Below are 27,072 nucleotides of genomic sequence, written 5' to 3'. Positions count from 1 at the left end.
CGCCCAAGTTTTATAATTGAAGCCAATCTAGTGAGTTTCAGGAGCACGACCACACCTCACCTCACCACATCACATCCAGCATCCCATTTACATATATATATATTTATTTTTTTAGGTTGGGGTCACTGACCCCCCCCCCTTTTTCTCCCTAATTGTACTTGGCCAATTACCCCACTCTTCCGAGCCGTCCCAGCCGCTGCTCCACCCCCTCTGCTGATCCGGGGAGGGCTGCAGACTACCACAGGCCTCCTCCCATACATGTGGAGTCACCAGCCGCTTCTTTTCACCTGACAGTGAGGAGTTTCACCAGGGGGACGTAGCGCGTGGGAGGGATCATGCTACCCCCCCTCCCCCCTGAACAGGCGCCCCAACTGACCAGAGGAGGCGCTAATGCAGCGGCCAGGACACATACCCACATCCGGCTTCCCACCCGCAGACACGGCCACAGGAATGCCCGTCCAAGTTGGGAGGTAACACGGGGATTCGAACCGGCGATCTCCGTGTTGGTAGGCGACGGAATAGACCACCACGCCACGTCACCCTTCCGGCATTCCAATGAATACCCACCTAACCCTCTCCTCCCCTTCCACTCTCGTATTCTACCCCCCCCACCCCCCACCCTATTTCTCTGTCTCCTCCCCTTCGTAGGGTCCTGAGAGGGTCCGTCGGTGCCCGGCTGCTGCGGCAGATTCCCTACCAAGCAGTCGGCAACCACAAGAACGACGCACCACTTTATCTGGCATCGTATTCTTACAACGAACGTGTTCTCTGCATTTAGCCGTCCTATTGGATAGGAGCAGTGGGCAGCTGCAGCGCCCCGGGGGACCGACTCCGGTTCTTCTGTCCACTGCCTTGCTCAGGGGCACAGACAGGGGTATTAACCCTAACATCCGTGTCTTGTTGATGGAGGGAGGAAACCAGAGCCCCTGGAGGAAACCCGCACAGACACGGGGAGAACACGTAAACTCCACACACAAAGGACCCGGGACGGCCTGGGGTTCGAACCTGGGACGGCCTGGGGTTCGAACCTGGGACGGCCTGGGGTTCGAACCCAGGACCTTCTTGCTGCGAGGCGACAGTGCTGACCACTGGGCCACCGTGCCGCCCTTAAATAAATAATCTAAATGCACCTCGCTGATGGTGTGGTCCTTGCTAGTGAAGGAATCCCTAAACTACAATAACTCCTTGGTCAATACATGGAAGCCAGGGTGTCTCCCCGCCTGCCGCCCAGTGACTGCTGGGATGGGCTCCAGCATCCCCGCGACCCTGAGAGCAGGATAAGCGGTTTGGATAATGGACGGACGGATGGATGAAAGCCACTTTGTTTTGTCGTTGTACGCCAGTGGAGGTGAGAGTGCATCGCTACATCGTTAATGCAGCGAGAGCGTCGTGCACACGCCGCCAGATGTTCTCCAGCCGTACACATGTGAGTCGTTAGGGGACGTGTGGTTATCAGCCGAGCTGGATTCTGCTACCAGCTCATCTGGCGCTTCATCGTAGGGTGTGACTCCTCTTTCTCACACGCTTTAGTGAAGAAATGCCTCGAACCTTTCCCGTCCTTCTCGCCTTTCTTACCTCCTCAGTAAGGGATAAAGCAGAGTGTATCTTAAGTATGACTGTGATGTACAGAGAAAACTGAGCATTTAACACACCTGTGAAATTCTAATTCATCTGCTTATCGCTGACTCTCTTAGGTCGCGTCAGGCAACAGGTGTCTGCTAAATGAGTTGATGTAGACATAGGGAGGCACAGTGGCCAAAGTAACGGGGAGTGCAGAAGAGAGGTGAAGAAGAGAGGGCAGGCAGGGTGGAGTGGGTGGAGAAGAGTGTCAGGAGTGATGTGTGACAGAAGGGGACCAGCAAGAGTTAAAGGGAAGGTTTACAAGATGGTTGTGAGACCAGCTATGTTGTATGGTTTGGAGACAGTGGCACTGATGAAAAGACAGGAGGTGGAGCTGGAGGTGGCAGAGTTGAAGATGATAAGATTTTCACTGGGAGTGATGAAGAAGGACAGGATTAGGAACAAGTATATTAGAGGGACAGCTCAGGTTGGACGGTTTGGAGACAAAGCAAGAGAGGTGAGATTGAGATGGTTTGGACATGTGTGGAGGAGAGATGCTGGGTATATTGGGAGAAGGATGCTGAATATGGAGCTGCCAGGGAAGAGGAGAAGAGGAAGGCCAAAGAGGAGGTTTATGGATGTGGAGAGGGAGGACATGCAGGTGGCTGGTGTGACAGAGGAAGATACAGAGGACAGGAAGAGATGGAAATGGATGATCCACTGTGGCGACCCCTAACGGGAGGCCAATATTTTTGTCCTAGGATGATTCCAGAAAGTTCCCGCCTTCAGGCACTAGGATTGGCCAGATCTGCCTGTCAGTCAACTTTCCGGATTCATCCTAGGAAAAAAATATTCGCTTACCGTACACACACAGTTAAGTTGGCAGTTAGCTTGGTTGCAAACGTGGCTAATGGCTAACAGTTAGCTAGCAAACATGGCTAGGGTTAGGGTTATGGTTGTTGCGCGTTCGCATCGGCCTTGACTGAGAGGCAGATCTGGCCAATCCTAGCGCCTGAGGGCGGGAACTTTCCGGATTCATCCTAGGAAAAAAAGTATTTGCTAACGGGAGCAGCTGAAAGTAGTAGTAGTAGTAATAGTAGTAGTAGTAGTAGTAGTAGTAGTAGTAGAGGGCGGCATGGTGGCCTGTGGTTAGCACTGTTGCCTCACAACAAGAAGCTCCTGGGTTTGAACCCCAGGCCGTCCCAAGTCCTTTCTGTGTGGAGTTTGCATGTTCTCCCCGTGTCTGGGTGGGTTTCCTCCAGGTGCTCCAGTTTCCTCCCACCATCAAAAAGACATGTTAGGGTTAATACTGCTGCCTGTGCCCCTGAGCAAGGCAATAGAAAGAGCTGGAGTTGGTCCCTGGGTGCTGCAGCTGCCCACTGTTCCTATCCAATAGGATGGTTACATGCAGAGGACGAATTTCATTGTAACCTACAATCAACTCCCATATTTTCGTAATGTGTGTGTGTGTGTGTGTGTGTTAGTGTGTGTGTGGTGTTAGTGTGTGTGTGTGTTAGTTAGTGTAGATAGCGGGACCGAAAACTAAAGCACTTATGATCCTAATTCTTTCTGGAGGTGGTAGGTATTGTCTCAGAGAGTAAGGGAAAAATCCCAGAAAATTAAAATTATGCATAATTATGCATAAATATGCAAAATATGCATTTTTCTAAAAATGGCTAAAAACCACTTTTCTCGGCATTTCAGGTGATTCTGAGCATCTTTGATTTTTTTCACCTATATAAAAAAAAATTTCTGGGACTTAGAAATGTTTTGGCATTATGCAAAATATATGCATTTTTGCAAAAATGCACTTATGATCCTAATTTTTTTTGGGAGGTGGTAGGTATTGTTCCAGAGAGGACCAGAAAAATAGCAGAAAATTAAAATAATTATGCATAATTATGCATAATTATGCAAAATATGCATTTTCTAAAAATGGCTAAAAACCGCTTTTCTCAGCATTTCAGATGCTTCTGAGCATCTGGGGGGAGTGGGGTGGAGTAGGGGGGGTTTAGGGGCAGGGGGAAGAGGAGGGAGATTTAGACGGGTGGAGAACCAAACCGCTACATTGTAGCGGGGTTCTTCTAGTGACGAAATAAAGTGGCTTTCTTCTTCTAATGAAAGAGAATACAGTGCAACATCAGGCCTGACCATCAGATGTCAGCATTTGCCTCTTTAACACAGACACACACACACACACACACACACATACACAAAGACACACACACACACACACACACACACACACACAAGCAGAATGGGAAGAGAGTCCCTCTCACCTGTCGCCGTGTTGTTCATGATGGCGAGGGCTGCCCCGGACTTGTTGCTGATGTAGTGGCTGTTGAGCAGGAAGCGGGCGAGTTCCTCCACGGTGTCAAACTGGCGACTCAGCACCTTCTGAGCCCACTCACACACCAGACCGCACGCCGCCAGCAGCACCTCCTCCTTCACGCCGGACAGCTGGCCCGGCGAGTCCGACGCCTCAAACTGATGCTGCACAACACAACACAACACAACACAACACAGCCGTGGGTCACCGATATGACCTGTGTAGCGTTATACAGAAGAGGAATTTGAACATTGTGGACTGAGAATATAAACCCAGGCACCCCGGCAGTCGAATCGTTACAAGGCGTGTCACGTGACTGCAACGTCCCGGGTTCGATTCCAGCCAGTGACCTTTGCTGCATGTCGTACCCATCTCTCTCTGCCCCCTTGTTTCCTGCCTACCGCTTCACAATCCTCCATCCATCCATCCATCCATCCATCCATCCATCCATCCATCCATGGAGCCTATCCCAGCAGTCATTGGGCGGCAGGCGGGGAGACACCCTGGACAGGCTGCCAGGCCATCACAGCCCCCCCCCCCCCCCCACACACACACACACCTAGGGGCAGTGTAGTACGGCCGAGTCACCTGACCTCCATGTCTCTGGACTGTGGGAGGAAACCGGAGCCCCTGGAGGAAACCCACCCAGACACGGGGAGAACATGTAAACTCCACACAGAGGACGACCCGGGACGACCCCCAAGGCTGGACGACCTCGGGGCTCGAACCCAGGACCTTCTCGCTGTGAGGCGACCGCGCTAACCACTGCATCCCCGTGCCGCCCTGGCAGCATTTCCTCTGTTTTAATGTGGACGTGTAAAAAGAGAAACAAAACACTTACTCCGTCTCCCGTTTTGTGTAATTCCAGGTTGGGCAACGACGGCATGTGAACAAAAGCCCTCTTCCGTAGTCCGCTGTAGCAGTATGTACACAGAGGTTAAGGTCGAAGTAGCGCTGGGCAATATGGGAAATATGATTACCGCCGTGATCACACAATATCAACATCTAATACTATACCTGCTCACATATGCAAAAATGCCACGTTTCAGATCCCAAATGAGGTTCATCCTACTGATGTAAAGTATAACACCAAACCAAAAGCAGTGTTCAAATAATATTTCCCACCTCATTTAGCGAGAAATGTGAAATATAATATTCTGGTCATTAGTTTAAAGAAGAAAACCGTGGATCATGATATGACAACACTGGAATTTCATGCTGATACCTCTGAAAGACGAGAAATGGTGATACTGAACTACTGCCCGGCGTTAGGTCAAACACACACAGTTGTAGAATATGAAACCGTGTTGTGTTGGAGGTGTGGGAGGTGTTGAAGGTGTTGGAGGTATGGGTGGTGTGGGAGGTGTGGGTGGTGTTGAAGGTGTTGGAGGTGTGGGTGGTGTTGGAGGTGTGGGATTGTGGGTGGTGTTGGAGGTATGGGTGGTGTTGGAGGTATGGGTGGTGTTGGAGGTGTGGGTGGTGTGAGGTGGTGGTGTTGAGATGGGAGGAGGTGTTGGAGGTGTGGGTGGTGTGGGAGGTGGGAGGAGGTGTTGAGGTGGGAGGAGGTGTTGGAGGTGTGAGGAGTTGTTGGTGGTGTTGAGGTGTGAGGAGGTGTTGGAGGTGTGAGGAGTTGGTGGTGTTGAGGCGTGAGGAGGTGTTGGAGGTGTGGGTGGTGTGGGAGGTGTTGGTGGTGTTGAGGTGTGAGGAGGTGTTGGAGGTGTGAGGAGTTGTTGGTGATGTTGAGATGTGAGGCGGTGCTGGAGGTGTGAGGAGGTGTTGGAGGTGTGAGGAGATGTTGGTGGTGTTGAGGTGTGAGGAGGTGTGAGGCGGTGTTGGAGGTGTGGGAGGTGTGAGGAGGTGTGGGTGGTGTGAGGAGGTGTTGGTGGTGTTGAGGCATGAGGAGGTGTTGGAGGTGTGAGGAGTTGTTGGTGGTGTTGCGGCATGAGGAGGTGTTGGAGGTGTGAGGAGTTGTTGGTGGTATTGAGGTGTTGGAGGTGTGAGGCGGTGTTGGTGGTATTGAGGCGTGAGGAGGTGTTGGAGGTGTGAGGCGGTGTGGGAGGTGTGAGGAGGTGTGAGGAGTTGGTGGTGTTGAGGTGTGAGGCAGTGCTGGAGGTGTGGGCTGTGTTGAGGTGTGAGGAGGTGTGGGTGGTGTGAGGAGGTGTTGGTGGTGTTGAGGTGTGAGTCGGTGCTGGAGGTGCTGGAGGTGTGAGGAGGTGTTGAGGTGTTGGAGGTGTGAGTCGGTGCTGGAGGTGTGGGTGGTGTTGAGGCGTGAGGAGGTGTGGGTGGTGTGAGGAGTTGTTGGTTGGTGTTGAGGCGTGAGGAGGTGTTGGAGGTGTGAGGCGGTGTTGGAGGTGTGAGGAGGTGTTGGTGGTGTTGAGGTGTGAGGAGTTGTTGGTGGTGTTGAGGTGTGAGTCGGTGCTGGAGGTGTGGGAGGTGTGAGGAGGTGTTGAGGTGTGAGGAGGTGTTGGAGGTGTGAGGAGGTGTTGGTGGTGTTGAGGTGTGAGGAGTTGTTGGTGGTGTTGAGGTGTGAGTCGGTGCTGGAGGTGTGGGAGGTGTGAGGAGGTGTTGGTGGTGTTGAGGCGTGAGGAGGTGTTGGAGGTGTGAGGAGTTGTTGGTGGTGTTGAGGCGTGAGGAGGTGTTGGAGGCGTGAGGAGGTGTTGGAGGTGTGAGGAGTTGTTGGTGGTGTCGAGGTGTGAGTCGGTGTTGGAGGTGTGGGTGGTGTGAGGAGGCGTCGGAGGCGGGGGGTGAATGGACGAGGTGACAGGAGTTCGTGGGGGTGAGCGGCGGGTCAGTCAGGGAGAAATGTGAGAGACTATTCCCCGAAGCCGCAGCAGCCGTCGGCGGCGTCCAACCAGCGCATAACACACAGTCATTGTTACACTCGCGGGAAATCAAACCCCCGACTCGGAGCCCCGCGGCCCGAAATAAACCCGCGCGCTGACAGCTGCCGGTGTATCAGACGGCTGCCGTGCGTCACACCGGCAGCAGGTGACGCCCGAAAACGACTGTGAGCGAGGCGAACGTGACGCGTCACCCACAAACGTACAGCGCGGAAACCAGCGGAGAGAGACCTGAAAGCCACTTCACACCAAACTGGGCTGAAGGGTTCTGCACGGACACGGCACGGCACAGCAGGGCACAGCACGGCACGGCACGGCACGGCACGGCACGGCACGGCACGGCACAGCAGAGCACGGCACGGCACGGCACGGCACGGCACGGCACCCAGTACACTCATTTATAGGCGGGTTGCAATGCAAAGTCAACAGTAAATAACAAAATAAAAATTGCACGTTTCGCTTCAAATTGAAAGTTTCAATGGACTGAAGGCTGGTCAGGCCTTGCTACCAGCTACGAGTTGTGTAAACTGATATATATACACACACACACATATATACACACACACACATATATATATATATAATATATATACACACACACACACATATATCTATATATATATACACACACACATATATATATATATACACACACATATACACATATATATACACACACATATATATACTGCTCAAAAAAATAAAGGGAACACCTAAAAACACAATATAGACCTCGATGAATGAAATATTTCAGCTGAAAATCTTTATTTATTAGACAGAGGAATGTGTTTAGAGCAAAATAACCTAAGAATGATCAATGGAAATCAAAATCATTAGCCCATTAAGGTCTGGATTCAGAATCATACTCAAAATCAAAGTGGAAAATGAGAACATAGGCTGATCCAACTTCTGTGGAAATTCTTCAAGACGATTCAAAATGAGGCTCAGTAGTGTGTGTGGCCTCCACGTGCCTGTATGCACTCCCTACAACGTCTGGGCATGCTCCTGATGAGACGACGGATGGTCTCCTGAGGGATCTCCTCCCAGACCTGGATCAGGGCATCGGTCAACTCCTGGACAGTCTGTGGTGCGACATGGCGTTGGCGGATGGTACGAGACATGATGTCCCAGAGGTGCTCGATTGGATTCAGGTCTGGGGAACGTGCAGGCCAGTCCATAGCATCAATGCCCTCGACATACAGGAACTGCTGACACACTCTGGCCACATGAGGACGAGCATTGTCATGCATGAGCAGGAACCCCGGGCCCACTGCACCAGCATATGGTCTGACAATGGGTCTGAGGATCTCATCCCGGTACCTAATGGCAGTCACGGTACCTCTGGCTAGCACGTAGAGGTCTGTGCGGCCCTCCAAGGATATGCCTCCCCAGACCATCACTGACCCACCGCCAAACCGGTCATGCTGGAGGATGTTGCAGGCAGCAGAACGTTCTCCACAGCGTCTCCAGACTCTCTCACGTCTGTCACATGTGTTCCGTGTGAACCTGCTCTCATCTGTGAAGAGCACAGGGCGCCAACGGCGAATCTGCCAACCAAGATGTTCTCTGGCAAAGGTCAATCGGGCTGCACGGTGTTGGGCTGTGAGCACAGGCCCCAATTGTGGACGTCGGGCCCTCATACCATCCTCATGCATTCTGTTTCTCACTGTTTGAGCAGAAACCTGCACATTAGTGGCCTGTTGAAGGTCGTTTTGTAGGGCTCCGGCAGTGCTCCTCCTGTTCCTCCTTGCACAAAGGACCAGATAGCGGTCCTGCTGCGGGGTTGTTGTCCTCCTGCGGCCCCCTCCACGTCTCCTGGTCTACTGGCCTGTCTCCTGGTACCTCCTCCATGCTCTGGACACTGTGCTGGGAGACACATCAAATCTTCTTGCCACAGCACACATTGATGTGCCATCCTGGATGAGCTGCACTACCTGAGCAACTTCTGTAGGTTGCAGATACCGCCTCATGCCACCTCTAGAGGTGAGGGCACTAGCAAAATGAAAAACTAACCAAAGATTGGCAAGAAAAGATGATCCAATCCTTTTATAGAGGTTGTCTTTCAAATTGTCTAATTTCCACCTGGTGGAAATTAGACAATTTGCCAACAGGTGAAATTGATTCACAAATCAGTGTTGCTTCCTAACTGGACAGGTTGATATCTCAAAAGTGTGATTGACTTGGAGCTACATTGCATTGCTTATGTGTTCCCTTTATTTTTTTGAGCAGTGTATATACACACACACACATATATATACACACGTATATATACACACACACACACATATATACACACACATATATATAATATACACACACACATATATCTATATATATACATATATATACACACACATATATATATAATATACACACACACACACATATATATATATATATACACACACACACATATATATATATATACACACACACACATATATATATACACACACACACACACACACACACACACACATATATATATATATATATATATATACACACACACACACACACACATATATATATATTGTAACGTGCATGGATAAGAAGACCCGCTGGCCGCTGGCTGGCGAGTCTGACCCTTTAGTCTAGCGGTTAGCGATGTCTCTTGCGGTGCGGGCGATACGGGTTCGCTTCCCGGCCGCGGCAGTTCCTGTGGTTGCGTTGTCCCCCCCGAATTCGCTACTATATATATATAAAAAGTGCTGTCATGTATGGAAAGGTGAGTTTCTGCTAGCAAACAACTTAAAAAACTTGTTTCAAGGATGACTAAAATGCCGTCGTGTCATTGGGTCCCTGACGTAGAACCATAATGCCCCTGTTCCTCTACATGGTACCGGCCCGACCCGACTCACCTCGACTCGCTTGTGTGTCGTTTTCCATTACCGTAACAGTGCCCCCCCCCCCGGCGAGGTCTCATGCGCGCAGTGATGACGCAGTGAGACGCAGCGATGACGCAGCGACGCGTTTCTCTGACCAATCAGAGGTCCGCACTGATTTGGGCTCCCGCTCCAGTTTTTTTGGAACCTCGACAAAGGTGGTGCCAGAAAGGTGGTACCAGTTACCAAAATGCCGGTACTTTCCAGTAATGGAACACGAAAAAAGGGCGAGTCGAGTCGAGTCGAGCCGGTATCATGTCGATTCATGTAGAGGTAAAAGGAGCGTTATTACTTCGGTGTAGAACGATCAAACGGCCCTCACAACAGGCTGAAATGGAGAGCTGTGAGAAGAATGTCCTGGGTTAAACCGGCCTCCATGTTGACGTCCAGCAGCCTGGCAACGGGCACAAACAAACAAACCCCTATTTCTGACCCGAATCCCCCCTAAAATCAGAATTAACGCCGCTCCGTCACGCCGTTTTCCCCAACGCTTTAATTTAAGATGTGACCTCACTCTGCAGCGTGACCAGTTCAGGGTGTGGGAGCGACCTCGGCCGGCTGTGACCCCGCGGCCTCGGCCTCGGCCGGCTGTGACCCCGCGGCCTCGGCCACAGGACAAATCCTCGCTAAAGGTCGAGAACAAAGCGGGGCCGTGCGTCGGCTCTGCTGTCCCGCTGCTGCCCAGGCGGACGGGGGGGTTGGGTGGGGGGTCGGGGGGGGGGTGGAGGGACTTTATTTGATTTCGTTTTCCCCGTCTATTTTTAGAGACTTTATGAACTGCAATAGCAGATGGTCGGTGACCGGAGTCCAGAATGTCACCGTCCGTTCCCGTAAAGGATATTTAGATTTGCCTCTCATGCCCAGCCGGCGTGCCTTCATGTTGGGGAAGACGTTCTTCATCATCTTCCCGAAGTCGGCGGCGCTCAGCGGGTGGTAACTCAGATTGTCACAGTAGCTCCTGAAAGACGGAAAACAGACAGGTTAAAGAAGGAAAACTTGGCATGGGGAGGAGGGAAGGAGCACACAAACAAGGAGTCGGTTCTGAGTAACACATACACCAGACAGCTTTGTAAAGGCAGACATTACTACAGCTCCTCCAGACATTACTACAGTTCCTCTAGACATTACTACAGCTCCTCCAGACATTACTACAGCTCCTCTAGACATTACTACAGGCTCCTCCAGACATTACTACAGCTCCTCCAGACATTACTACAGCTCCTCCAGACATTACTACATGCTCCTCCAGACATTACTACAGGCTCCTCCAGACATTACTACAGCTCCTCCAGACATTACTACAGTTCCTCTAGACATTACTACAGTTCCTCTAGACATTACTACATGCTCCTCCAGACATTACTACAGGCTCCTCCAGACATTACTACATGCTCCTCCAGACATTACTACAGTTCCTCTAGACATTACTACATGCTCCTCCAGACATTACTACAGCTCCTCCAGACATTACTACAGGCTCCTCCAGACATTACTACAGACTCCTCCAGACATTACTACAGTTCCTCCAGACATTACTACATGCTCCTCCAGGCATTACTACAGTTCCTCTAGACATTACTACAGCTCCTCCAGGCATTACTACAGTTCCTCTAGACATTACTACAGCTCCTCCAGACATTACTACAGTTCCTCTAGACATTACTACAGCTCCTCCAGACATTACTACAGCTCCTCTAGACATTACTACAGGCTCCTCCAGACATTACTACAGCTCCTCCAGACATTACTACAGCTCCTCCAGACATTACTACAGCTCCTCCAGACATTACTACAGCTCCTCTAGACATTACTACAGGCTCCTCCAGACATTACTACAGCTCCTCCAGACATTACTACAGGCTCCTCCAGACATTACTACAGCTCCTCCAGACATTACTACAGCTCCTCTAGACATTACTACAGTTCCTCTAGACATTACTACAGCTCCTCCAGACATTACTACAGCTCCTCTAGACATTACTACAGCTCCTCTAGACATTACTACAGCTCCTCCAGACATTACTACAGCTCCTCTAGACATTACTACAGCTCCTCCAGACATTACTACAGCTCCTCCAGACATTACTACAGCTCCTCCAGACATTACTACATGCTCCTCCAGGCATTACTACAGCTCCTCCAGACATTACTACAGCTCCTCTAGACATTACTACAGCTCCTCCAGACATTACTACAGTTCCTCTAGACATTACTACAGCTCCTCCAGACATTACTACAGCTCCTCCAGACATTACTACAGCTCCTCCAGACATTACTACAGCTCCTCCAGACATTACTACAGCTCCTCTAGACATTACTACAGCTCCTCCAGACATTACTACAGTTCCTCTAGACATTACTACAGCTCCTCCAGACATTACTACAGCTCCTCTAGACATTACTACAGGCTCCTCCAGACATTACTACAGCTCCTCCAGACATTACTACAGGCTCCTCCAGACATTACTACAGCTCCTCCAGACATTACTACAGCTCCTCTAGACATTACTACAGTTCCTCTAGACATTACTACAGCTCCTCCAGACATTACTACAGCTCCTCTAGACATTACTACATGCTCCTCCAGACATTACTACATGCTCCTCCAGACATTACTACAGCTCCTCCAGACATTACTACAGCTCCTCTAGACATTACTACAGCTCCTCCAGACATTACTACAGCTCCTCCAGAAATTACTACAGCTCCTCCTCCAGACATTACTACAGCTCCTCCAGACATTACTACATGCTCCTCCAGACATTACTACAGCTCCCCCAGACATTACTACAGGCTCCTCCAGACATTACTACAGCTCCTCCAGACATTACTAAAGCTCCTCCTCCAGACATTACTACAGCTCCTCCAGACATTACTACAGCTCCTCCAGACATTACTACAGGCTCCTCCAGACATTACAACAAAGTCCTCCAGGATTATTACAGGCTCCTCCAGACATTACTACAGGCTCCTCCAGACATTACTACAAGCTCCTCCAGGATTATTACAGGCTCCTCCAGACATTACTACAGGCTCCTCCAGACATTACTACAGCTCCTCCAGACATTACTACATGCTCCTCCAGACATTACTACAGCTCCTCCAGACATTACTACAGGCTCCTCCAGACATTACTACAGGCTCCTCCAGACATTACTACAGCTCCTCCAGACATTACCACATTACTAAACCGGAGCCCCCAGAGGAAACCCACACAGACGAGGGGAGAACATGCAAACTCCCCACAGAGGACGACCTGGGACGACCCCCAAGGTTGGACTACCCCGGGCTCTGTGAGGCGACCGTGCTAACCACTGCGCCACCATGCTGCCCTGTCCTGGATCAGCGCTGGTAAAACTTTATTCAGACGCGCAGTAATAGTACACGACGACTACTACAGATGACCCTGTTTTACATCGGCTCAGATCTGAGGCTCAAATTTACAATCATTTTCCAATTTGCAATTGTAAAAGACAAACAACTGGGTTTTGTCTGTCGTAAAGGTCAAAGGTCAAAGATTTAACTTCGACGAATAATATAGTCATACGTGATATGTTATATACTAATGGTATGCATTCAGCCTCCGTCCCTCACATGCTTTTGTCTAGACTGACTTGGACCGGGTCTAAAAATACTGAAAAGCTGTTAACACCGCGAGGGAACGACGTCTCGTGAAAGGGAAACCGAATAACACAAAACCAAAGGATCACAATATTCTAGAAATGCTCCTGGTATGAAACGAAGCTCATTGCTCTCCTTGACGGACGGTTTGCGCTGTACGTCCCACGGGAGCCGGTATTTGCCGAGGTGTACTGTATATCCGTGTGTATCTGTGTACCCGTCCAGCCGAGTAGTCCGGTTACGTAACAGTGCCAGGGCATTTCAATGGCCATCTCAAACTTTCCATTCTAGTGTTACCGACACATGGCCTACTGTGATTCCCATGCTTAGCGTCTATTTATACCGACGCTCCGGGCCGCGGTGAGCCGCAGGAAAAACAAAACCCAGAATGCAAATAGACCCTCTATTTTAAGATGAATTGAAGTGCCAAATGATTTGGCTTGATCGATGCGGCGATGAGCACGTCTGGTGCTCGAGGTGAAAGTTCTTGTTGGCATTTTGACGTACGTATCAGTGAATTCTACTAAGTTTGTCACTCCTACAGCACATTAAAGGTGCCGACAACATGTATTTGTGCAATAAAAAGGATGCGGATTTACAGAATTTTCCAACAGCTAGTGGAAATTGCAGACCACAACATTGTTATGCGACAACACCGCCTCCGGGGTATGATGGAGCGTGTATGTCTGATCCTTCATCCAGAAAGTGACCTTTTAAGACCCAAGTTATTACGTCAAAAGCACGACAAGCCAGACGATCATGTTGCACTTTCCAAGGTTTGTGGAAATATACTTCGTCAAAACATCGCTGTGGATGTAACCCGGTGTCTCATGCCACCTATTATCCCGTGAAATAATGATGATAACGATAATAAACACAGCAAGCTAATCAAGTGCACTTCAGAACGATAGGACTGCAGTACATGAGACTCAGTAGCTTTCATAACATGATGCATTCTGGGTAATGATGTCCTCGGGTTTGACACTTAGTGAGGCTAGACCACAGCGACTTCTGATGGATGAAGTGAGTCAGCTTCTTCTTCTTCTTTTTCTGGCTTGATCCCTGTTTCTCAAGAGTCGCCGCAGCCTATTTTACAGTCTCCATCAGTACCCTGTGAGGGCACAGCACCAATGGCGGCCCTTAACCGATCCAGTATGGTCTTCTCAATCCACATAATGATTTGGCAAAATTGCCCTTCCTGACACGACCACTAACCCTATGGACGGGGGCACGGGTACAGCGCTGGATGCCATCCCAGTATTCATGGACTTGTGCCCATGCCTGTTGCCAGTTATATATATATATATATATATATATATATATATCTGGCGACAGGCATAGACTTGCGCCTGTTGCCAGGAGTCAGTGAGAGGCTGGCAGGTTGTAAACACCAGCAGCACCAGGAACTTGTGAGAAGTAGCGCTACGCAGGAAAAAGCACCAGTACTGCTAACAGTAAAACGCAGTGTTGAGCCAAGTCCCTTTCGAGGTAATACTGGCCAATCGAAGCACCCTTGTCTGCATATGACAGAGAAAATCAAGCAATCACACGTTCAGATTCACACAGCCGCAGTTCGTTCAATAAATTATTCAATCAATCAATCAATCAATCAAGTTGCATTTTATATATCCATATTCTATATATAAATATTCTGTTATCAGAGATCACACACAAACCTCAATGACTCCTTTTTTCTCCCCAGCTGTATCCAGCCAATTACCCCACTCTTCTGAGCCACCCCGGTTGCTGCTCCACCCCCTCTGCCGATCCGGGCAGGGCTGCAGACTACCACATGCCTCCTCCCATACATGTGGAGTCGCCAGCCGCTTCTTTTCACCTGACAGTGAGGAGTTTCACAAGGGGGACGTAGCGCGTGGGAGGATCACACTATTCCCCCCCCCAGTTCCCCCTCCCCCCCAAACAAGCGCCCCGACTGACCAGAGGAGGCACTAGTGCAGCGACCAGGACACATACCCACATTCGGCCTCCCACCCGCAGACACGACCAACTGTGTCTGTAGGGACGCCCGACCAAGCCAGAGGTCACACAAGGATTCAAACCGACGATCCCCGTATTGGTAGGCAACGGAATAGACCGCTACGCTACCCAGACACCCAGAAATCTCTAAAAATGTATTTCTGATTTCTCCCAATTTAGCAGCCAATCGCTCCCTATTCTTAGTTCAAACACCCACCCTTGTACTGCATGCGTTCGCCAACTGCACTTCTCTGGCCAGCAGTCTCAGGCCGAACCACTGCTTTTTCCCCACACACAGAGATGCATTCATGTGACGAACACAAGCTGACTCCGCCCCCCTCCCAAAGACAGCCTTGCCAATTATTGCTGCTTCATCGAGTCCGGCCATAGTCGGATCTGACGAGACCGGGGCGCGAACCTCGGTCCCTGGTGAGCAACTGCATCGACACAAAGCTGATGCCTAGACTGCTACACCACCGCGGACCCAGAAATCTCAACGACTCCTGAGGCGGTGGATAGCACACGTGTTCAAGTATTTGTACAGTGGAAAAAAAATGTTTTTTTCCTGTGAAAACGAAGTTCTTTGAACCAAATTCTACTACTCCATGTTGAATATGAAATACAAATGATAATATGTGCGTCAGAACGTGAGATATAAACAACACCCTGTTGTAAAAGGTAGAGAGAGGTCTTGTCTGGCTGGTCAGGAACTGAACTGCCTGGCAGCGTTGGTAAAAGCTAGAGGTCTTGTCTGGCTGGTCAGGAACTGAACTGCCCGGCAGCGTTGGTAAAACCTAGAGGTCTTGTCTGACTGGTCAGGAACTGAAGTGCCTGGCAGCGTGGGTAAAACCTAGAGGTCTTGTCTGACTGGTCAGGAACTGAAGTGCCTGGCAGCATTGGTAAAAGCTAGAGGTCTTGTCTGACTGGTCAGGAACTGAAGTGCCTGGCAGCGTGGGTAAAAGCTAGAGGTCTTGTCTGACTGGTCAGGAACTGAAGTGCCTGGCAGCGTTGGTAAAAGCTAGAGGTCTTGTCTGACTGGTCAGGAACTGAAGTGCCTGGCAGCGTTGGTGAAACGATCTCTCTAGAGACTTTTGACTTGACTGTACCAGGTGTGAGTAGTGTTTCCGTGTCGAGGTGACCATGGGGCACCGCCATAGGCTATTACCACATGTAAGCTGACTCCTTCCTCACTGAACAGATCTTTGCTAAGACTGCTTTACTGTGCTGTATTTGCTCCCGGTTCGATACCTACTTGTATTCATCGTAGACCTCCTGCTTGGGAAGGGACGTCTCCGGATGTTCCTCTAAGTGATTGTGGATCCAGTTGAATGCATGCATCTGCTGTGTGCGGCTGGAGGTCACGGCGGTCTGGTCGCTGAGGAAAGACAGATTACATTGAGTCAAGTCAAGTCAGCTTTATTTGTATAGCCCAATATCACAAAATTTGCCTCAAGGGGCTTTGCAGCAACACAACATCCTGTCCTTAGACCCTTGCATCAGATAGGGTACAACTCCCTAAAAAAACCCTTTAACAGGGAGAAAAAACAGGAAGAAAGCTCAGGGAGAGTAACAGAGGAGGATCTCTCTCCCAAGACGGACAACGTGCAATGATGTCGTGTTTACACAATTTACACAATACAACACTTAAAGAGATAACACAATTATAATGGAATTATAAAATATATGAAGAATATGATGAGGATTACATTACATTAAATTTGTTTTGGATCCCCACCCCCTTTTTTTCCCCTCCCCAGTTGCATTTGGCCAATCACCCCACTCTTCTGAGCCATGCTGGTCGCTGCTCCACCCCCTCTGCCGATCCGGGGAGGGCTGCAGACTACCACATGCCTCCTCCAATACATGTGGAATCGCCAGCCATTTCTTTTCACCTGACAGCGAGGAGTTTCTCCAGGGGGACGTAGCGCGTGGGAGGATCACGCTATTACCCCCAGTTCCCCCCGAACAGGCGCTTCGACCGACCAGAGGAGGCGCTAGTCCAGCAACCGGGACACATACCCATATCCAGCTTCCCACACGCAGACACGGCCAATTGTGTCTGTAGGGACGCCCGACCAAGCCAGAGGTAACACAGGGATTCGAATTGGCGATCGATGTGTTGGTAGGCAACGGAATAGACCGCCACGCTACCCGGATGCCCCATTACATCTTTTTTAAGGTTAAAAGAACAACTGAAGGTGGCTGACTCCACACACTCTCCCATTGACTTAACAAATCATCCTCAGCAGTGATGCCTCTAATCTGAGATGTCCTTTTTGTACGGCATTCACATGTGGACAAACGGAAAAAACAAGAGCTTCCTGCTGTTCTCTTGAAACCCGAGTTACTGGATGAATTCCTGTGATGCCTTGTTAATGTCCCTCATTAAAATGGCTTCAGTCTGTGCATGAAGTAGAGGAGAAAGGATAAAGATGGGTTTTTAGGCTTGAGAAAATTCAGACATTCGTCTTGGATGTGAAGGAGAATGGGAGAGTGACAGAAGTAGCTCTGGCAGAGGAATGGCAGCTGGGGCCCGGTGAGCCGTTTCGGATGTGTCAAAAAACTCAAACACTGCTGACTTTTTCGTGCTCACAAGCATCCCACGTCTATCTGGAACAATCCACCACCAAAAAGGACGGAGAGCACATGCTTGACAACCATTCATTGACAAAAGAAGTCAAAAGAGCCAAACACAAATGTTGCAGAGCAACGGATGATGTGTAGTTAGATATTTGTGTTACTGAAAACCCATAAAGTGTGCACAACCTCTTGCACCTTGACAGGAATAATGCATCGGGATAATTCATTGTCCAGTTTTTCCACCTTTCCCAGCAAAATGCAAGAGAATGCAATATCTATAACAGTCTAAGTCTGGTCTGATGAAGTCAACTCCCTGGTGTTTTGGGCTAATGGGAGTACTGAGGGGAATAAAACCACTGAATCTGTCACAATCAGGATCAGAATTACATGTTTATTGGCCATGTAGGTTTGCATATACATGGAATTTGACTCCGACTCCATGGCTCTCTCAATGTACTTAACTTAGAATAACACAACACAACAAGTGTGATGGTGCAGAGAATATATCAGAGATGCTGAAACAGATGTTAGCAGGTTACTTACATACATGCCTGAGGTAGATGGACACGACAGAGTACGTACATACAATGTACAGTACAGTATATACAACATGTACAGTACAGTATATACAACATGTACAGTACAGTATATACAAAATGGTTGGATTTATTGACATTGTTAAGTGTTCATTTGAATGACAGCCCGTGGAAAGAAACTGCTTTTATATCTGGTTGTTTTGGGGTGCAGTGCTCTGTAGCGCCTACCAGAGGGGAGCAGTTGGAACAGGTTGTGACCAGGGTGTGATGGGTCTGCAGTGATGTTGCCTGCCCGTTTCCTGAGTCTTGAGGTGTATAAGTCCTGAATGGAGGGCAGGTTGGCACCAGTGATTTTCTCTGCAGACCTAACTGTCCGTTGTAGTCCGTCCCTGTCCAGTTTGGTGGCCGATCCAAACCAGACAGTGATGGACGTGCAGAGGACAGACTGGATTATTGCAGTGTAGAGCTGAATCAGCAGTTCCTGAGGCAGGTTGAACTTCTTCAGCTGGCGGAGAAAGTACATCCTCTGCTGGGCCTTTTTGATGATTGTGTCTATGTTGGATGCCCAGCTTAGGTCCTGGGAGATTGTGGAACCCAGAAATATGAGTATTGTGAGGAGGGGGCAGTATTGGGGGACTCCTCCTGAAGTGAGCGGTCATGTTGTTGTGGCTGTGCCAGAGGGCCAGCTGATCAACCTCCCGTCTACTATATGCAGACTCGTCACCATGGCTGTGTCGTCCACAAACTTCAGGAGTTTAACAGACAGGTCACCTGAGGTGCAGTCATTTGTGTAGAGGGAGAAGAGTAGAGTGGAGAGCACACATCCCTGGGGGGCGCCAGTGCTGATTGTCCGGGTACTGGATGTGATTTTCCCCAGCCTCATCAGCTGCCTCCTGTCTGTCAGGGAGTTTTTGATCCACTGGCAGAAGGGGGCTGTTTCAGTGAGCCGGGTGAGTTTTGAGTGGAGGATTTCTGGGATGATGGTGTTGAACGCTGAGCTGAAGTCCACAAACAGGACCCTTGCGTATGTACCTGGGGAGTCGAGGTGTCGGAAGATGTAGCGCAATCCCATGTCAACTGCATCCTCCACCGACTTGTTTGCTCGGTAGGCAAACTGCAAGGGGTCGAGCAGGGGGCCCGTGACTTCCTTCAGGTGGGCCAACATCATGGCTATGAGTCCTACACACCGCGTGAAAACACTGCAGGTGGCTGGTTGAGGTGGTGGTGGCGGCGGTTGCATTTTCACAGTACGTGTGTGGCCTCTCGGTAAAGACAATAGAGCGACGTTTGAATGCCATGAGATATCGACCCGTTGGTGGTGCTCCTATCTATAGATACGATTCTCAGCACGACGACGCCTAATGCCACAAGACTAAGATTGCGCAGGAATGGTTCCATCAACATGACAAGGAATTCTGCTGGATGCAGCAGCTGGTCATCAGATCTCAGTCTAGCTGGGACCAGTTTAACCAAACAATGGGAAGCGTTCGATTTAAAATGGACCAGTATCCCCATACGACACATTACACACCGAGTCTATATCCTGCCACACCAACGCCGTTTACGAAGGCAAACAAAGAGGTGCAAACCAATATTGGGAAGGCATCTGTAATGGCGTATTGCAGGGGCCGGCTGAAACAATCATTCAGGCCGGGAATGTGACTCAATCCCGGGACACCCTGTTCAGACAAACAACCAGAATGCTGATTTTGTCGGCTGATTTGCTGATGTAACGGGTACCAGACTAGTTGTAAATTTAACCACTGTGTTCATCTGGGAGGAACTGCAAAATACAAATCTATCCATCCATTAAGCGAACCGCCTATCCTGCTCTCGGGGTCGTGGGGACGCTGGAGCCTATCCCAGCAGTCACTGGGCGGCAGGTGGGGAGACACCCTGGACAGGCCGCAAGGCCGTCACACAGGGCCCACACATATTCACACCTAGGGGCAACTTAGTACGGCCCATCCACCTGACCTGCATGTCTTTGGACTGTGGGGGGAAACCGGAGCACCCGGAGGAAACCCACACAGACACGGGGAGAACATGCAAACTCCCCACAGAGGACGACCCGGGACGACCCCCAAGGTTGGACTAGTACTACTGTAACCTCGAACCCAGGACCTTCTTGCTGTGAGACGACCGTGCTAACCACTGCGCCGCCGTGCCACCAAAAGACAAATTGAGATTGCAAAATACAACACTTTGGGACTGACCAAAAAGTTGCCTGTGTGAATACTGGGTTTTCAAGGTGCGCTGTTGCTATGGGTGCACCCGCAAAAACTCACTGGGAATGCACCAGTCATAACACATACAGATGTGCAAGGCTGGACACACAACAGTTAGCCTACACGAATGAGGAACAGCGGTCAGCTCAAGTGATTATCGTCATATTCAAGCATCAAGCAGAGTGTGTGTGTGTGTGTGTGTGTGTGTGTGTGTGTGTGTGTGTGTGTGTGTGTGTGTGTGTGTGTGTGTGTGTGTCTGAGCTGGTCCCTCACTTGATGTAACCTACAAAGAGCCACGTGGCCGGCCCCCTTAGTCGAGCGGTTAGCGACGCGGCCTCGCGGTGCAGCACCACCAGGTCGAACCCCGCTTGTGTAAAACGTCATCACCTCGCGACGGGGAACGCTGCGAGGCGCGTCTGGCGCGTGGGTTCTGATTGGCCCGTCACTCGTCCTGCTCGCGGTGCCGTCGCGAGTCAAGTGGAGTGTTGACGGCAGGCCACAACGACCTGTCCGCGTGATGTCCTGACTTGGTGTAAATGGCCAAGTCCCGCTGTACCTGGTGTCACGCGCTACGGAAGGGCAGCGGAGCGAAACATGCAAATCGATTGTTTCTTTGATCAGGAAAACAAATCAATATAACCGGTTACTTTGTTGCCCGGTGCGGGATTCGATACGGGGTGTGCTGCACCACAAGGCGACGTCACTCACCGCTCGGCTAAAGGGTCAGACCCGTTAGCTAGCTAGGGGCTAACGTGTCTTATTAGTAGTTTACAGTAACAAATAAATAAAAACCAATTCACAAAAATAGATCTTCGTTAGATCTCCATCTTTATGTCTCGTATTGCTGCAGTAGCCACACCAAGACGGAGTCAAAAGATGGCAAATAGGGGCGTCCGGGTGGCGTAGCGGTCTACTCCGTTGCCTGCCAACACGCGGATCGCGGGTTCGAATCCCCGTGTTGCCTCCGGCTTGGTCGGGCGTCCCTACAGACACAATTGGCCGTGTCTGCGGGTGGGAAGCCGGATGTGGGTATGTCCCCTGGTCGCTGCACTAGCGCCTCCTCTGGTCGGTCGGGGCGCCTGTTCAGGGGGAGGGGGAACTGGGGGGAATAGCGTGATCCTCCCACGTACTCCGTCCCCCTGGTGAAACTCCTCACTGTCAGGTGAAAAGAAGCGGCTGGTGACTCCACATGTATGGGAGGAGGCATGTGGTAGTCTGCAGCCCTCCCCGGATGGGCAGAGGGGGTGGAGCAGCGACCGGCTCGGAGGAGTGGGGTAATTGGCCGGACACAATCGGGGGGGTGGCAAATGAATGAGTGAAGGCGGTGCAAAGGGATCCCTGACAGAAATGTGGTTTCTGGTTCCGGTATAAAAATCTCGACTCATGGGTCGTGAAAAAGGAAACTGAGCAATTGGAAATAATCTCAGTTCGTTTGGGCCACGAAGATGCTCGTCCCACAATATCACGGCATCCGAGGTCACTGAAGATCGCATGTGTTTAATATCAGGAAAGAAATCCCCTCTCTCGGGGCGGATTAGCATTCATAACGGGTTTATATGCATGCATGGAGGAAACAAGATGTGGCTCTTTACCTTTTGTCAGTGCTGCTGCTGCTGCTGCTGCCGCTGCTGCTGGGCCCGGCCGGTAACCTGAGGTAGAGGTAGAGCTTTTCAATGTCGGTGAACTTCTCCACTTCTTGCTGTGAAAACAAGACAAGGGGGGGGGGGGCGACATCTTTAATAACGTCTCGGTTATCATCACAAGTTCACGTGCCCCAGTTTGTGTTCCAGGTACTTCTGAATCGCTGCACAGACGAACGATGGATCCTGTTCTGTGGTCTACCACCGGTCCGCGCGAGTAACGCTGAACGGGTCGGGGTGCAGAGGGTCCGTTAGCCTCCACGCATCCCGGCGTTCGTGTGCTAATGGGGGAAAGTCGAGTCGCAGCCCTTCTCAGCCCAAGTGTCACACACGAGCAGGCCTGTCAAAGGTCACTTAAGGTCCAAGCCAGCTCAGGACAGACCCCCACAGACGGACTTTACTCTGAAATTCAATTCACGAAATGATTTCAAGTCAAAGACCCAACGCAAGACCCCGTCTGGTGTTGAAGCACTTTTTTTAACTACTTTTATTGATCCCCGTGGGGCAATTCTTTACCTGCATTCAACCCATGCTAGCTGTGTGGCTAGGAGCAGTGGGCAGCCGCCGTGCAGCACCTCCGGCTCTTCCTCCCTATTGCCTCGGCTAGGGGCACAGACAGGAGTATTCACCCTGACAACAAGTCCTCCAACCCATACGACCACAGAGGTCGCTTGTTCCTACTCTGCAACGCTGCTAATTATGAAGTCCTCGTTTGAGGACGTGGGGACTTTGTTACGGTTCATGCAAAGTGGAGGTGTGAAAGTAAGCAAACACATCTCGGGAAGATTTGTGACATCTCGGCCTTCCCCGGCTGCCTTCATGAAGGTCATCTGAGGTGACCACTTCCAATCCGAGGACAGCGCTCGGCAACTTAAGGTAAACCTTCAGAAATAAACTTTTGTTTTTCAGCCATGCAAGACCCGAAATGACACGGCCGAATTCAGCAGGAGGCCTCCTGTTCAACATCCAACTCAACAAAGCTTCTGCAGAAACAAAGAAAGGAAAAACTGCTAAAGTGAAAGCTATTTTATATATAATTTTTTTTGATCCCCCCCCTTTTCTCCCCAATTGTGCTTGGCCAATTACCCCACTCTTCCAAGCCGTCCCGGTCGCTGCTCCACCCCCTCTGCCGATCCGGGGAGGGCTGCAGACTACCACATGCCTCCTCCCATACACGTGGTCGCCAGCCGCTTCTTTTCACCTGACAGTGAGGAGTTTCACCAGGGGGACGTAGCGCGTGGGAGGATCACCCTATTCCCCCCAGTTCCCCCTCCCCGCCCCAAACAGGCGCCCCGACCAAGCACAGGAGGCGCTAGTGCAGCGATCAGGGCGCATACCCGTATCCGGCTTCCCACCCACAGACACGGCCGATTGTGTCTGTAGGGCCGCCCGACCAAGCCGGAGGCAACACGGGGATTCGAACCGGCGATCCCCGTGTTGGTAGGCAACGGAATAGACCACCACACTACCCACCCCAACTATTTTATATTTAATGCACAGCCGACGGCTACGTTTGTGTGTGTGTGTGTTTGTTTTTTATAGTTTGATATTTGTGTATTCTGCACTAACACCTGCTGATATGCATATTTATTTTCTGTATTTGCACTTTTATGATTGAGTTGCAATTTTACTGTCATTTTATGTAGAGCACATTGTGGTGCCCTGTGTATGAAATGTGCTGTATAAATAAAGTTTGACTCTACTTGACTTTTAACCTGCCGTTGCTCTCTTCCCATCTTCACTACATGTGTCATACTGAATATGGCCACACAGCCAGAAAAACACTGACAACCAGACAGGAGAAGAAGAACACATGAAGAAACGTGTCAACCAGGAAGGAGAAGAGGAACACGTGATGAAACCTGACAACCAAGAAGGAGAAGAAGAACACGTGATGAAACCTGACAACCAAGAAGGAGAAGAGCAACACATGAAGAAACCTGACAACCAGACAGGAGAAGAAGAACACATGAAGAAACCTGACAACCAGACAGGAGAAGAAGAACACATGAAGAAACCTGACAACCAGGAAGGAGAAGAGGAACACGTGATGAAACCTGACAACCAAGAAGGAGAAGAGGAACACATGAAGAAACCTGACAACCAAGAAGGAGAAGAGGAACACATGAAGAAACCTGACAACCAGGAAGGAGAAGAAGAACACATGATGAAACCTGACAACCAGGAAGGAGAAGAGGAACACATGATGAAACCTGACAACCAGGAAGGAGAAGAGGAACACATGAAGAAACCTGACAACCAAGAAGGAGAAGAGCAACACATGAAGAAACCTGACAACCAAGAAGGAGAAGAGGAACACGTGATGAAACCTGACAACCAAGAAGGAGAAGAGGAACACATGAAGAAACCTGACAACCAGGAAGGAGAAGAGGAACACATGAAGAAACCTGACAACCAGGAAGGAGAAGAGGAACACATGATGAAACCTGACAACCAGGAAGGAGAAGAGGAACACATGAAGAAACCTGACAACCAGGAAGGAGAAGAGGAACACATGAAGAAACCTGACAACCAGGAAGGAGAAGAGGAACACATGATGAAACCTGACAACCAGGAAGGAGAAGAGGAACACATGAAGAAACCTGACAACCAGGAAGGAGAAGAAGAACACACGAAGAAACCAGACAACCAGGAAGGAGAAGAGGAACACATGATGAAACCTGACAACCAGGAAGGGGAAGAGGAACACATGATGAAACCTGACAACCAGGAAGGAGAAGAGGAACACATGATGAAACCTGACAACCAAGGAGAAGAGGAACACATGATGAAACCTGACAACCAGGAAGGAGAAGAGGAACACATGAAGAAACCTGACAACCAGGAAGGAGAAGAACACATGAAGAAACCTGACAACCAGGAAGGAGAAGAGGAACACATGAAGAAACCTGACAACCAGGAAGGAGACGAGGAACACATGATGAAACCTGACAACCAGGAAGGAGAAGAGGAACACATGAAGAAACCTGACAACCAGGAAGGAGAAGAGGAACACAAGAAGAAACCAGACAACCAGGAAGGAGAAGAAGAACACATGAAGAAACCTGACAACCAGGAAGGAGACGAGGAACACATGATGAAACCTGACAACCAGGAAGGAGAAGAGGAACACATGAAGAAACCTGACAACCAGACAGGAGAAGAAGAACACATGATGAAACCTGACAACCAGGAAGGAGAAGAGGAACACGTGAAGAAACCTGACAACCAGGAAGGAGACGAGGAACACATGAAGAAACCTGACAACCTGGAAGGAGAAGAGCAACACATGAAGAAACCTGACAACCAGGAAGGAGAAGAGGAACACATGATGAAACCTGACAACCTGGAAGGAGAAGAGGAACACGTGAAGAAACCTGACAACCAGGAAGGAGAAGAGGAACACATGAAGAAACCTGACAACCAGGAAGGAGAAGAGGAACACATGAAGAATCCTGACAACCAGACAGGAGAAGAGGAACACACGAAGAAACCAGACAACCAGGAAGGAGAAGAGGAACACGTGAAGAAACCTGACAACCAGGAAGGAGAAGAGGAACACATGAAGAAACCTGACAACCAGGAAGGAGAAGAGGAACACATGATGAAACCTGACAACCAGGAAGGAGAAGAGGAACACATGATGAAACCTGACAACCAGGAAGGAGAAGAGGAACACATGAAGAAACCTGACAACCAGACAGGAGAAGAGGAACACATGATGAAACCTGACAACCAGGAAGGAGAAGAGGAACACATGAAGAAACCTGACAACCAGGAAGGAGAAGAGGAACACATGAAGAAACCTGACAACCAGACAGGAGAAGAGGAACACATGAAGAAACCTGACAACCAGGAAGGAGAAGAGGAACACATGAAGAAACCTGACAACCAGGAAGGAGAAGAGGAACACATGATGAAACCTGACAACCAGGAAGGAGAAGAGGAACACATGAAGAAACCTGACAACCAGGAAGGAGAAGAGGAACACATGATGAAACCTGACAACCAGGAAGGAGAAGAGGAACACATGAAGAAACCTGACAACCAGGAAGGAGAAGAGGAACACATGAAGAAACCTGACAACCAGGAAGGAGAAGAGGAACACATGAAGAAACCTGACAACCAGGAAGGAGAAGAGGAACACATGATGAAACCTGACAACCAGGAAGGAGAAGAGGAACACATGAAGAAACCTGACAACCAGGAAGGAGAAGAGGAACACGTGAAGAAACCTGACAACCAGGAAGGAGAAGAGGAACACATGAAGAAACCTGACAACCAGGAAGGAGAAGAGGAACACATGAAGAAACCTGACAACCAGGAAGGGGAAGAGCAACACATGAAGACAACTGTGCCAATGTAACACAATACGACTCCAGCCATGAAGAGATGAGGAGGAAACAAACATGTCACGGAGGGAAAGAGACAGACTTACACAGAGATGGATAGAAAGACTCATGGAGATATACTGTATCCACACAGACTGATAAAGACAGACAGACAGACAGACAGGGAGATAATAAACAGAGGGAACAACAAAGAATAGATAGATAAATAAACAGATAAACAGATAGATGAACCACCAGAGATAAAGAGACAGACAGACAGACAGACAGACAGACAGACAGACAGATAGATAGATAGATAGATAGATAGATAGATAGATAGATAGATAGATAGATAGATAGATAGATAGATAGATAGATAGATAGATAGATAGATAGATAGATAGATAGATAGATAGATAGAACTGTTGCTTAAGTTTGTGCATTTAAATACAAGTATACCTTCACTCATACATGTGTGTGTATATATAACATATATACACTCACCGGCCACTTTATTAGGCACACCTGTCCAACTACTCGTTAAC

General features: G+C 49.6%; 1 protein-coding gene across 1 annotated transcript in view; it reads right to left on the bottom strand.

The window, feature by feature from the left end:
* The window catches only part of LOC130111564 (DNA-binding protein RFX7-like), a 31,576-nt gene extending 7,644 nt beyond the window's left edge, over positions 1–23,932 (bottom strand). The window contains exons 1-6 of the mRNA XM_056278794.1: positions 23,900–23,932; positions 22,149–22,255; positions 16,465–16,587; positions 10,456–10,572; positions 4,731–4,815; positions 3,840–4,053 (exon numbers count right to left, since the gene is read on the bottom strand). Coding sequence (XP_056134769.1) covers positions 3,840–4,053; positions 4,731–4,815; positions 10,456–10,572; positions 16,465–16,587; positions 22,149–22,255; positions 23,900–23,932 — 679 coding nt within the window. The remainder of the gene's footprint in view (positions 1–3,839; positions 4,054–4,730; positions 4,816–10,455; positions 10,573–16,464; positions 16,588–22,148; positions 22,256–23,899) is intronic.
* Positions 23,933–27,072: the final 3,140 nt, after the last annotated feature.

Source organism: Lampris incognitus, chromosome 4 (assembly GCF_029633865.1).
Source record: "Lampris incognitus isolate fLamInc1 chromosome 4, fLamInc1.hap2, whole genome shotgun sequence".
Taxonomy (NCBI): Eukaryota; Metazoa; Chordata; class Actinopteri; order Lampriformes; family Lampridae; genus Lampris; species Lampris incognitus.
Note: the sequence above shows the minus strand (reverse complement) of the source record. Positions and strands in the feature narration are given on the sequence as shown.